Raw genomic sequence first — 13883 nt, forward strand, 5'->3', positions numbered from 1 at the left:
CAACCCTAGAAAGAAGTGGTAGTGGCAAAAGTAAAAAGACAGTTGGAGGGACATCAGGTAGTAGTAGTAGTAGTAGTAGTAGTAGTAGTTTAAAGATTATTATTTACTTGACCACCTTAATCTCCCACCTCAACAAAGATACAACAATCTTGGATGAACCAATACCCAAATTTATTCAGTTTCTAATTTACATGCTATTCCTACCAGACATTGCATGGGAATTGTCTAAAGTATCAATTTTATTTGGTTCATTCAGATATCAATTTGATTACAAATTAAAGAACTGAATTAAAAATTGGAGCTTGCTTTTATGAAAATATAAATATAAGAAATAATCGCTAAAGTGGAATTGTAAAAATCTGTATTTAGTGAAGAGTGGAAGACATAGATGTGTAGAAAGAGAGAGTGAAAATGGTTGTTAAGTTTCAAGATGTGACAGACTTTGTTAGTTTTCGTCTACTTTCATTGCAAGGAGAATTGCGCTTGCTCTCTACTTTGAGATTAGTAACAAGACATGAGTGATATTATGTTAAAGAAAGCATTCACTGAAGATCACTTTGAAGCATATGAAAAACTCAAATCAGTGAAGTGGACATGTAAGCTAATATCAAAATGATAGGACTCACAAAATGTTTAGGGAGAGAACTAGATCAAAAAGCAAACTTCATAACAAGCTTTCCAGATGATATATCTTTGACACTACAAGTTCCCAGTGTTAAAACTGAACCTCAGTAAAATGAGGCAGACTACAAGACTCTTGATAAGTAGAAAGCTCTGAAAAACAAAATGTGAGACTTCATGTTTTGGATATCAGGAATTGTACCAAATAAGAAACTGTAAGGAATCACAAAATTGTTAAAGATTGTGACATATTGTCTTCAGGGTTAGGGAAATGAACAAAATGAGAAGTTTTGTGTTAGCAGGAACTCCTTGAAGGCGTGTACGAAGGGGGGAAGTTCAGAGGGTAGTTCGAAACTGTCACATGTCAATCAATTAAAACTGTCGTGTGTGCACATGATCCTGATGAGATTGCAACCACAGATAACTGGATAATTAGATATTGATATTACATTACTATAGAAGTGACTGATGATATGGAGGAAATTAAATGTGGAAAAGAAAATTACAGTTGTAGAAGAACTGGGAAAGATAATTCTTGAACGAGGTTCAATATTAGAAATGGTGATAGACACTGGCAAGATTTTCTATTCAGAACTCCAAGTGATGTTTAAATAATAGAATTATATTATGCGGTTATCTACAGGGTGAAACAATAAAATTGTTGTCCTAGAAAAGACATGTTTCCATTTACTAAATTAAAAAAGGCAGTGGGGACAGTAACAAGATTGATAACAGTGGAACCTTTTCTTAGGAAAATGGTGCCATTGGAAAATAGAAGGAACGGTGGCTACAGGAATAAGTGAATGAGGTATATAGCCAGACTTAGACAAAGTTGAAATTGACCCTGGACAAAATTTGAAAATAGCTGCTGCTTCATTATAACAATAGTATGCTACTGCCGAAAGAAGATAACAATACAACTCAAAAGTTGAATTGATAAAATTGATTTCGACTCCAACTACTGTGAGGCAAGTGAGAGCTTTCATCGATATTACGCCATATTATCAGCAATTTATAAAAATTTTTCCAAGATCACCAAACCGTTAGTTTGCTTGATGAGGAAATATGTGAGGTTCCATTGGGACGACACGTGTCAGTTTGCCTTTGATAGCCTAAAAACGAAGCTTGCAGATATGGTTATACTGGCTTATCCCAATCCGGAGAAGGAATACCAACTGTACATGGATGCAGTTGAGGCATGTCTGTCACAAACGGTCTATGATCAGAGACAGGGTAAAGAGGTTGAAAAGCCAATTTACTTCTTATCCCATAAATTTAGTGATACGCGGACAGGATGGTCGACTATAGAAAAAGAAGCATACGTAATACACTAAACCCTTAATAAGTTGAATCACTATTTGCATAGTGCAAATTCACCATCTATACTGATCACAGACTCCTGGAATATTTATTAAACTTGCCTATACAGAACTGGAAAATACAGATGTCGGCTTCGAGTATGGCTAGCTATAACTGCACCATACAGTACTTAAAGGGGAAGGACAATGTTTATGTGGATCCCTTGTCATGCACTGTGAATCCGAGCCAAGATAATAATGATCCTCAAGTAGAAATAGACAGTAGGAATTACTCGTTGGATGCGATAAACTTGAATCATTTTGAGCCAAAAGAGTTTGTATCGTAAGAAGGTTTAGGGCTCATCAGTATCACACAAACGTTCTACGTTATCAGGTTTAGATTTAATTAGGGAACAAGAGGCAGATAAGGAAATTTTAGATTTAAAGATGCAGATGAAAAATGGAACAAAAAAATTCATAGTGATGGATGAGATAGTGCATTACTTGTCGCAACCTGACAATGAACCATTGATAAGGTTATATGTACCATCGCATCTTAGAAAAAGAGTGCTAGTGCAGTACCATGACAATGATGGTCACATAAGCATGAAAAAGACGTCTAATCACCATTAAGCAAATATATTTCTGACCGTGTTTATTTAAGGAGGTGAATGAATACATAGGCAAATGTATTCCATGCCAAACTAGAAACCTGAGGAAGCAACAACCTTGAATGCAGAAGTGCGGTCTGCCTCTTTTTCCATTTGTGAAACTGGCATTGGATATTTCCGGCCCTACTTAAAGACACTTTCGGGTAACTAATACATAGTGACATTCATTCATATGTATAATGGTTGCCTGGAAACTTTTGTAGTCCCTAATAAGAAGGCAGAAACAGTGGTGCATCTGTTGTTGAATGAAATTTTCCCCGGATTCGGGGAAGCACTCCAGCTGTTAACAATGTTATGACAATATTTTGCCTCCTCAATCCTTTAAAATACTCAAAACAAATTAAAATTTAAGGAATATTAATTAATGTCAAATATCTATTGTTAAAAGTTTACAAACTTCTGAACTATCCGAATTTACACAAAGGACTATCACCTCACTTTGTCCTAAATTTAATCAAATAAAATATAACCCACATTACTCGCCCTTATGCTTGGGAGCTGTATTACCACCACCGAGAGAGTAGGCTGGTGAGCATGACAGTGTAACGTCACTTCCTGATCAACTTGTAGGTATAGAAAGTTTCTGGTATTCAACCACGTGGTCACACTAACAGGTATAAAAAATATGGCTAACGATTGTTCATGGCTACAATATGTGTTACTGATTGTCCACTCCATGTATATTCTAAAGAGAAAGAACAATTCTCCATTTGGATAATAATTATTATAATTGCACATTGGGATAATTTTAATCTAACAAAATATAGTAACTGAACTAGTTTTTGAACCTTTAATTTCTATCTGAGAAAGTCGAATATTTCATTTTATTTATTTTTTTTTACTGCAAAACAAACAATTTTTATATAATATTTTTCAGTCCGTTCTTTTAATAATAAACTAGCAAGGGGTACCCGACGTTGCCCGGGTGTTTGGAGGTGTGTGTGGAAACTCCGGAGTGGGTGGGTGGGTGGGTGGGGGGGTTTAAAAAAAAAAAAAAAAAAGTAAGTATGATGATCGAACCCGAACCGTTGAGGCAAAGTTGTAAATTAAACTGTATAAAAAAAAAAACGTGCAACGTTAACCATTGCCCCACCGCGACATGCTAACGGAAACACGTTTGAATTTATTTAATTACTTGGATTTAGCAGGTGCCCGTTTTAATGAGTTAATGAGGTCAAGTTTGACTGCGGGATTTCATTTACTGCTGAACGCTTTTTCCCCCCCCAAGATGTTATAAGAAAAAGACTAACCCACATGCGACGAGCGACAAATGTTGAATATTTATCTTCCTGAAATCGAGCAAATTAAATAGACAGGCGAGCTTCGTTGTTAACTGTGAGATATTATGATTTATATGTGATATAAAAAGTTTTAAAAAGTTTGAAGCGAGTGACCGCTTCTCTGAAAAAAGCCTTTTGTAGACACACAGAAAAAGCGAACACACATACATACATTTTCGCTTTTATATTTATAGATAAAACTTTTCACTTAGTATTTCCAAATATTTTAAGTTAGCATTTTTCACGGCAGTTTAAAAATTTTTTTTTTATGATCGGTGAATTTTCAATATTCTAGCACCGGGTGTAATTTATTTCTTTGAAATATATTTAAAACTTCAAGTTTCTGTTTTTTTTATAACATTTTAACTGTAAATAATTTACATGACGGGTTTGTTTTACTATACGCATAGATTCGAAAAAGTTGTCAAAAAACAAATATATAACAAATAAATGTTATCAAAGGCAAGATAAGTTACTATCAAACTGGATAAGCTTTTAGTGTTTTTATTTAATGTAAAGTGTTTATTCAGCTCGAAAAACAGTGTTTAACAATGTATTTGAAAAATGCAAATGACGGCATGCTTGCTATTGCACATGGTAAGTTTGGGAAAACGAGTTTAAACAAACAAATTATACAAAATACTGTTAGAAACTCACTCAATATATGTTACTATAACATAGGCATATATTCGGTGGGTTTCTAACATCATTTTGTATTTTCCCAAACTTACTGAGTTCAATAGCGAGCATGCCAACATTTTTCTTTTTAAAATATATCAATAAACATTGTATGATTTTTAAAGTGATTACACGTTTTAAAGTGAGTAAAACCACTAAAAATCTTTCCAGATAGGTAGAAGAGTAACTTTGATAACATTTATTTGGTATATATTTGATTTTTTACCACTTTTTCGAATTTATGTGTACAGTAATACAAACCCAAAATTTAATTTAACTTGGAAATAATATTTAAAATACACGTGTGTACACTGCACAAGCACCCTTATTATTATTATCATAATAATAATATTAATCAACTGGTGTAGATGACATTGAGCCACACCAACTAGTTGTGAAGGATCAGGGAGGATGGAAAGACCGAGGTGAGAGAGTACTAACCAAATCTCCACTGGAAGTGTGCAGTTCAAATCTGGTACCTTGGGGAGACATTTTGTCACCCAAACCCCAGGAAACACCAATGGCCGACACCAACGAGAAATCAGTGACAACGGCTGTTGCGATAACATGCAATCATCTGCGCAAGTGGTCACAAGGTGGCGAACACTGGAAATCTGGGGAGACTTGTTGTCACTTGGTTTCCAGGGAACACCACAGGTTACTGCCAGTGAGCGATCACAGATGATGGCCTATGAGACAACTAATATGCTACACATTTTGATGAAAAATATGGGGGAAAAAATGGACAAAGAAGAATAGAAAACCAAAACTTTAAATATAATTTCTGTCTTTAAAGTAATAGTTATTTAAATATTTCAACATATAATCTTGTGGTCAAAATCCAGCTTCCCAATAAGGGGCACTCTGGATAGGAACAAAAATAATCTCAGTCATGAAAGATTTCTCCTCCACCGACCGAGGACAGAAAAGGTAAAGTGTAGCATCAAGCAGATACTACACTGTGATCTTGTTCCAAAGGCCAAAAAAACATGTTTAATGTTCCTTTAATTGGTTATTCCCTAAATTCATAATTCAGTTTTATCAGTATTAAATTGTATATTGCTTTAAAATTACTTAATTTTACATAGATAATATTTATATTTTATATTATATATATATTCAGTTTAAGTATTAATCAAACTGTGTTCCTTTTTCTTTTAAAAAATGTTCTATTGCTCTTTTTCAAATGGCCCTCATATAGTACTGACAGTCTGACAAATCTTACCTACATTGTCTGCAGACATTTTTCAGTTAACAGGCCTTCTTCTTACTCTCGGTGGCCGTGGCTGTATTCCCAAATTCATATCGGTCGGTTAAAGTTAAACTTTATATAAATCGATGTGTGTATATACGTACATCTTATATACTGAACAGAACACAGTCTGTGTTTTGGTATATAAGGTGTTAAACAGATAATTCTGTCCCAACAGGAGGAAAGTCAGAGGTAATTGCATACATGTTGAAAGTGGTAACTACAAACCATCTTCTGATAATAAGGGCATCAACTCAAGCTATCCATCAGTTTTGTCTTTGTTTGCTTTAATTCGCTAACCGAAAAATCAATAAACAATTTACTTAATTTTAAGATTAACAATTAAATCATTGCTATTGCCGATATAAATTATTTTAATGCAAATATCGCTGAGAAAGTAGTTAAAAACGATTAATTTTGCTCTCATTTGTGACCTATTTGTGTGAAAAAAGTAACTACTTAAATCTATAAGGATTTTAAGTTCCCTAAATATCAAATCTAAACGAAGCAGTCATTATCAATAACGTAAATAAAAATGGTTACGTAACTCATATCCGATATTAAGGGAACCTAAAATGTCACTTGTATTAAATATTACTTTTTAACGCGAATAGGTCACAAATAAGAAGGTAAAGCAAAGTAAATTGTTTTTGACTCATTTTTCCAACGGTATTTCCATAAAATAATTTATTTCAGTAATGGTGTTGCCTACTACTACTAAATAAATATGCTCAGATGTTTCAATAAACTTGCAATGTTTTCTTTTTGGTTAAAAATAAATGATTTTTTAAAGTCGTTAAAGCAGAATAGAAAGTAATTGCAGACGTGAATTAAATTCAATTCATGTACTTTTAAATAATAAAAAAATATTTTTCTTGTGCGTCCCTATTCTATCAAAGAATAGTGTGATGTCCCTATTACCACAAGGGCAAAATTAGATGCAATGTCAGTTTTTTTTTTTAATGCGGGGCAAAATTTAGCCCCCACCCCTAGGAACACACTGGATTGGGACAAAAGAATTCCTCAGTTAAACAGGATTTCTTTTTCACTGGGCGAAGACAGAAAATATGACTTTCTAACATTTTGCTTCTAGCCAAAATAGTTGCAATGCTGATATGCGGGAAAAGCCGATGCGATGTATGTTGTTGTAGACTTTAAAATCTGATTTGAACGTAATTTTTTATTATAATTAAATTTATCGGCTCATAGTTGTTCATTATTTAGAAGAGGGTTTCCATTTTTAAATAAGGGAGATAATTGCAAATGAATTTAGCATTTTATAAATGTTCACAAATTCACATATCACCGAGAAGTGATTCTCGTGTGGCTTTCTTTACACAATCGTTTGGAGATAATGTTTACTAAACAGGATTGTTGTTAAATCGAGAATCATCTGTTAAAAATTAAATTATCTCCGTTTTTGTTTAGTAAAAATTTATTAAAAAAAAAAAAAAGTAAATAGAAACATATTCTAAATTGCTTCGAAAGCAAAACACTTCTCGCCATTATGCTGACTAGTATTATTAAGTGTTTAACTGAATAAATAAATAAGATTACATGCCCCACGGAAAATACAATGAAAGTGTCGTTAAAGTAAATTTGAGATTTACCAAGATAATGTGTAATACTGATTATTTTGATGGAAAAAAATGCACAAAAGAAAGTTACACATCCATTTTATCTCTTATCTCAACTGTTCCTATTAGAACCCCCCCCAAAAAAAAAACAGAATTACTTGGCAAAAAAATAAATAAATAAGAATAAAATAAATAAATAGCTTTATCAAACAGACAGTGCATTGTTGATGAAAAGAGATAACAATTCTTCTAGTTGATATAAAAAAATGATACACATTGGACTTTGGTAATGTACATAAGTATAAAAACAAAAGTGGAAAAACTAAAGAGTTAGTTGGAGTTTATCTCTTGTGGAAGACGAAACTACTTACTATTTTAGTTGCTCGGTATGGGCCACTAAATTCTTCATCTTCAACATCTGCTTTTGAACTCATTGCTCATATTAGAAGAAACGTTTTCATTGAGGATTTAGTTCTCTTAAAAAGTTGATGAATGTCATAAAGATTTCCAGTCTGATCTGGTTTAAGCTTTACATGTTTTTTTGAAATCTCCGTTCAAAAACAGCGGACGTTATTCTGATTCGTCAGTTCACTATTTAATCTTGTCTCTGATTGGTCCATTTCTGTACCAATCATGCGCATTGTTACTCAGTACTCTAACAACATGGCGATAATGGAGGGCCCACTAAGTAAGTGGACAAATGTCATGAAAGGATGGCAATATCGATGGTTTGTTTTAGACGAAAACTCTGGATTATTGTCTTATTACACAGTAAGTTTATTGTCATTATTTATATTCGGTTCATATATTGGTTGCTTTCATTGTATTTATCGTATTTGCTTGACGGTGCTTGAGTTTTTGTTTGCTTAAGTAATCATGTATGTTTTCAGTAATAATAAGTAAACAACCAATAATGATAACAAAAACAATAATTTATATTATTTGATATTACATGCGAAATTAAATTGTTTCTAAAATACACAGTATTTACTAAATTTAAATGCATTTTCCGTAAATGCAATTTCTTCAATATCACTATACCGCAATTGTTAAATGTTCTCAAATGCCTAATTGCAGTGTTCGTTTAATTACTGATTCAACTTAAAATATTTATTATTTTAATTTTTTTTTCTTAAGTGTGTAAAATAAATATTAAACGTAGAAAATAGATTTGACTGCGTTTAGACATGAAAATCTAATGTCAAGATTATCTTTTTGTGTGTAAACAATCCAATTAGTTTACCCATCAAGAAGTGACACGCCTTCCTTTCGCGGTTTCTTTATTAAAATAAATGCATGATTAAAATCACATAAGTAATCTGTGTTCCTTGTGTAAATAATGATTTTACACATTTGATGTATTTAATGACATACGGCAAAAGTAAATAAGGTTTTATCGTGAACAGTTTAAACGAAATCACTCTTTAATGTCCGTTTCGCAACAATATTGGAGGCATTATCTGTCTTTGGTTGTCTCACTTTATTCTCATTATTTTTCCCCCAAATTTAATTTGACATACAGAAAAATAGTAATCACTTTTAAGTTCAGATTTAAACGGACATTAATAAAAAAAAAATCAACTGTATTCTGTTGTTGTTTTATTTTTGATTGCCGTTTACAGAAAAAGCGACTCTGTAATATTAAAATTGTGTGACCACCACCTCTCACTTCTACATGGCTTGCACATGATTTTTTTTTATAAATATTTATTATTACTCGAATATTTATTGAAAGTATTGAAAAACTTGTGTTAATAGTTGTAAAAAGGTAATTATGCAGATAAGGTACCGTACTATTTTTTTAAAATATTTTAAATTTAAATTCACGTTTTACGTTATCTCTTTGTTTATTAAATTGTTAAGTGAAAGTGCATAAGTTTTACTAGATATTGCAAGGATTAAATTTGTTTTCCAAATTTTCACAATCCTCGTAAAACAAATAAAAAGGCGATGCAAAATGAAAATAAAGACTCCTGGACAACACCGGCTAGATAGGCCAGTAAAAATGAATCATTTCTGAGATAATATAAGATATTTAGTTAGAAATTGTTAAGTGTACTAAGGAAATCGTTCTTATTTTGCTTGGTTTTCGTCAAAATCTTAGGATAAAATTCTACTTCAATTGACGAGAATCTCCACTCAAATTTCATGCTTTAATCGCTGGCGGCCATGTTTATATATATATTTTTTTCTTTTTACGTACACGATAATCGACCCAGTTTTAACCGAATTTAAATAATATAATAGCTATAAAGTTAAAACAATGTTTTAAAAACATAGTCATGTCACTCATGTCATCGATCATGTATTTTAAAATTACGTTAAAAAGTGAATTAGATTTTTTTTCCAGGACAATTCACGACCAACACTGAATTAGAAACTTTGAGATTGCAAAAAAAAAAAAAAAAAAAAAAAAAAAATGTGCATAGGTGATTCCCCCGCCTCATGATTATGACATGATGAATATTTTGAAAAACATGAGTCGATATGCTAGTATAATGGAATGGACATATTTCCGATATCGTGGAAATACTAGCATATTTACTTATTTTAATGCTTTTTCCTTCGATTACATACTTAATACTAAATTTTAACTTTAAAATCTAAAAAAAAACAAAAAAAAAAACATAAGAAAAATTGTCGCCTGTACACAAGTTTTTACCACAATATGTCCCCTGACTCTCAACGTTTGCTCCTGTTAGCTAAAATTTGGTCCCCCCCCCAAAAAAAATGGACGAGATATTCTAACTGTCCTTACGTTTAACCGAAGAAAATTAGTCTGCATTTTATCTATTTTACAACAATTTAACATTAAATAAAATATAGTAGCACTATTATTTTGCTCTATCCTGCCATTTTTATGCGAACAGTTAACAATAATGTACACTTGTTGAAATTAAGACTTTCAACAAATATAAACTTAAATGTCCCCCCTCTTTTTTTTTTTTTTTATATTTTTAACACAGATCAGATATTGTTAGATTTAAACAAATAAATGTTTCCATAATTTGTTGTCAATGTTATCTGCTGTCGGCTAACAATGCTGACAAGCGTTTCTGCTGTTGAGCACTGGAAATTGATTCCTACCCCACATGACTAGACTTATTTTGTTTGATTTTTATTAGGATAAAGCATTCTTTTAAATCAATATTTTCGATCATTTAAACGGATTAGTTTAAGATTAATCTTTGCTTTATCGATGAATGCCTCCGATTGGCATGCCCCTATTTACTTACCTCTCCACGAGAGTAAAATTATACACAGGGTTGGTTTTTAATGTGGGGGAACATTCAGCAATACCCCCCCCCCCCCGGAAACCCCTGAACTTGGGAGCAACCAACATACTATATGTATAGTTGGCAACACTTTTGTGAATAAAGTCACTTCCTCACGAAAAAGGAGATAATGCCTGGCAAAATGGCCATCACAGATTAAACAAATATTTTATTCTAGCCATAAGCTGTCATTTTTAAAAGTGAAGGAAGAAAATGCTACATCTTTTTAGTTTTAGATTTTTTTATATGAGCATATGTTTTTATTGGTACGATGGTAGTTTTGTGTTTTTAATAGCAAACATGATTGAAAACAAACTGAATGTCAATTCAAACTAGTGTTACTAATCTATTTTTCTCTTTGCCTGCAAAAACCCACAACCATATACAAAATTGTAGACAGTGAATGCTATAAATAAATGCTAGCTAAAATAAGCTCTTTCGACTGTATAAAGTAAAAAAAAATCTAGTTCTCTACATTAATGTCTTGTTAATCTTAGTACAATTCACACAAACAGAAAATTCTGAACTTTACATATCTGTAGTGAAAAAAAAAATCGATTTTGTCACAGTTCCAAGAACCAAATTCATACATAATATATTAACTTTTTTTTTCTCATTCAACAAGTAATAGAAAAGAGGTTAGAGGTTAAATGTTCAAGTGTCTTGAGGGAGAAAGTCAAGACTAAGAAAATGTTATGAGTTCCTATGTCTGAACAACACCCGTTTAGCTGAAACCATTATCAAAAATTTTCCCCACTCTTTATCTGTGCCTAAATCAAAACATAGATTCCATGAACAAAGCTTCTTTCTTAGAACTGCACGCCTGTGGAACTCTGTTCCGTCTGCCTGCTTTCCACCTGACTACAACCTGGATGTCTTCAAGTCCAACATAAACAAATTCCTGATGAACCGCCCCCTTAAGTAGACATTTTTATTAAATCCCCACACTAACGTACTGTACATGCAATAACCCTTATCCCTGAGTGGCTTCCGGGCCTTGATAAGTGGTGACCACCTTGTAAAAAACAAAAAAAAAAAACAAGGAGGAGACTATCGTTTTATATATGAAAATAGTAGCAGTGAGTTAGTTTGTGAGATTAACTGTTTGTATAATTATTATTAGGGAGCAAGTCCATGTGCAAAAGTGTTGCCATTTTAGCAGAGTAAATCCATATGCTAATGTCAATAGCAAGCATTTAAAAGTGAGTTTTGTTTGCCTATCAATAAGAAATTTGGTAATTGTTCTGTGTTAGGTGGGTTCTTTATGCAACTTGGCCTTCTTAGTGGCTAACTGATGTACTTAAGATTTGTGAACAGGTGCTCAGCTTCCAAGAGAGACTGTTTCTGATTGATTAAATTCTGATATAAGGAATCAATCAAAATGGAGTGTTTGTTGCCATCAGTATCGGATATTAAAGTCAAGCAAATAAAAAGCGATTTTAGATATCATTATTCTGTGGTTGTTGTTGCTACCACGACTACAGATGTGAACGAACGTATAAAGTCATTAGCTAGTATAAGCTACTCTCTTCTTTCTCCATTTAGCTTACTCTTTCCATGCATTTCTTTTTCTATCAACGAAAATGAAATGCAGTCGAATCAATAGCTTTGTAATACATCCACTCAAGAAATGTACATTGAAGCCAGTTTGTGCTTGCTATTTTTGTTATTGCCTATAAAAGCCCACAATAATATACAAAACCAAAGAACAAAATATGATTTCACGTAAATGCATGAATTCTACATTTTCAACTAATAAAAGTGACTCCTGCTTTTGGAAACGATAAACAAGCTGGTGTAAAATACTAATTTCTTATAAAAATAGCAATGTGATGAATAAAAACTCAGAAGAGCCTAACAAAGCTACAACAAGACACAACACAACGTATGCCTCTTCCTCTCTGCACTTTGAAATCTGAGGAAACAAAATACTCAATTCACACATGAAAAGCAAAAGATATATTCATGCAGTAAAAAAGAGTAGCATATACACTGATAAATCACAATTATGAACCAAATCCACACACATAATAGAATGTTTTTTGAATGCATGCACATATTCACACTGGCAGAAAACAGATGGACATACTTCTAATGATTGTTTTTTTCCAACCTACAAACATGCTACAAACACAACTTTCTAAACAATGTATTCACTGAAAATCTTTCACATAAAATTTGCATGTAAGTGTTTTCTTCATTAACCATGTTCTCTTTCTTTTCTTTATTTGCAACACTTTGTTGGTGAATTTTACCCTTGCTAAATAGTAGCACTTTTATTCAGTCATTTTGTCCAGTTTTCTCATTCTCACATTTAACATTTTAATTGTCAGCGTCGGTCTTGATACATTTCCAAAGAAACAACCATTGTTTCTATCCTATCCAATCCAAGATCCACATTACACACCAGTAAGACAAAAACCTCTAAACTAAGTTATGAATTCTGACCCTCTCCATCAATTTATGGATGGCCATCTGTATGTGGAGATAATGCTGCATATTCCATGTTATTTTCTAAATATCTTAGTAAAAGTATTTCAGGTATAAGCTTAACTTATGTAATAGTCAGTTATAAATTAGCTCTCCTTATTAAAACTCTTTGTAGGCATCAGTCCAGAAATAGAAATGAGGGTTCATTTTCTTCATGGAGGACATCATCCAATTCAGATGTGTAAATATACAAAACAAGCAATTAAATCAATAAAACCCTTGCGTGAACACCATGTGTTAGGCAATCACCTCCCCCTAAAAAAAACAAAGTGTTGGAACTTTTTGCCAATTCCCCATAACGCAATTGACTGCACCAACTTGCCATAATCAGTTTGCACAGGCTTGAAAAATCCTTAAATTTTGACTTTTGCCTTGAAAAGGCCTTATTCCTATTATTACCTTGAAAATATAGAAAATGTCTTGAAAAGGCCTTGAAAATTTTATTCTTCATGTCCACTAAAAATTTGTGTTGAAATATTAAAAATAAAATCGAAAAAAAAATTATTAAATTATTTAAGTATTAATAAAAATACTATTTAAATATTTTTTAAATATTGAAAATAAAATCAAAATACATTGTTCTGAAATTGCATTGTATTGTAGATACAAGAGTTACGTCAATTTATGAAACTATCTGATTTCCATATGACAACATTAGGTAGCTTCATGATAAAGGGATGTAACTCTTGTACTATTAATAGTAGAAATTCAAAATTTAAAAGTAAAATGAACACAGCATAG

At 32.2% G+C, this 13883-nt stretch overlaps 2 protein-coding genes across 9 annotated transcripts in view; one reads left to right on the top strand and one right to left on the bottom strand.

The window, feature by feature from the left end:
* The window catches only part of LOC145296836 (DEP domain-containing protein 1B-like), a 75567-nt gene extending 67621 nt beyond the window's left edge, over nucleotides 1–7946 (bottom strand). Inside the window, exon 1 of the mRNA XM_080142957.1 lies at nucleotides 7749–7946. Coding sequence (XP_079999083.1) covers nucleotides 7749–7811 — 63 coding nt within the window. The 5' untranslated portion in view covers nucleotides 7812–7946. The remainder of the gene's footprint in view (nucleotides 1–7748) is intronic.
* A 51-nt stretch (nucleotides 7947–7997) lies between these two features.
* LOC145296834 (oxysterol-binding protein-related protein 9-like) overlaps nucleotides 7998–13883 on the top strand; it is a 203012-nt gene continuing 197126 nt past the window's right edge. For 7 of the 8 annotated variants that reach the window (XM_080142948.1, XM_080142950.1, XM_080142949.1 and 4 more), the window contains exon 1: nucleotides 7998–8148. In XM_080142948.1, coding sequence (XP_079999074.1) covers nucleotides 8011–8148 — 138 coding nt within the window. In that variant the 5' untranslated portion in view covers nucleotides 7998–8010. The remainder of the gene's footprint in view (nucleotides 8149–13883) is intronic. The other variant, XM_080142955.1, reaches the window with a different exon arrangement.

This window comes from Euprymna scolopes, chromosome 17, assembly GCF_053919585.1.
Source record: "Euprymna scolopes isolate OS-2025 chromosome 17, ASM5391958v1, whole genome shotgun sequence".
Lineage (NCBI taxonomy): Eukaryota > Metazoa > Mollusca > Cephalopoda > Sepiida > Sepiolidae > Euprymna > Euprymna scolopes.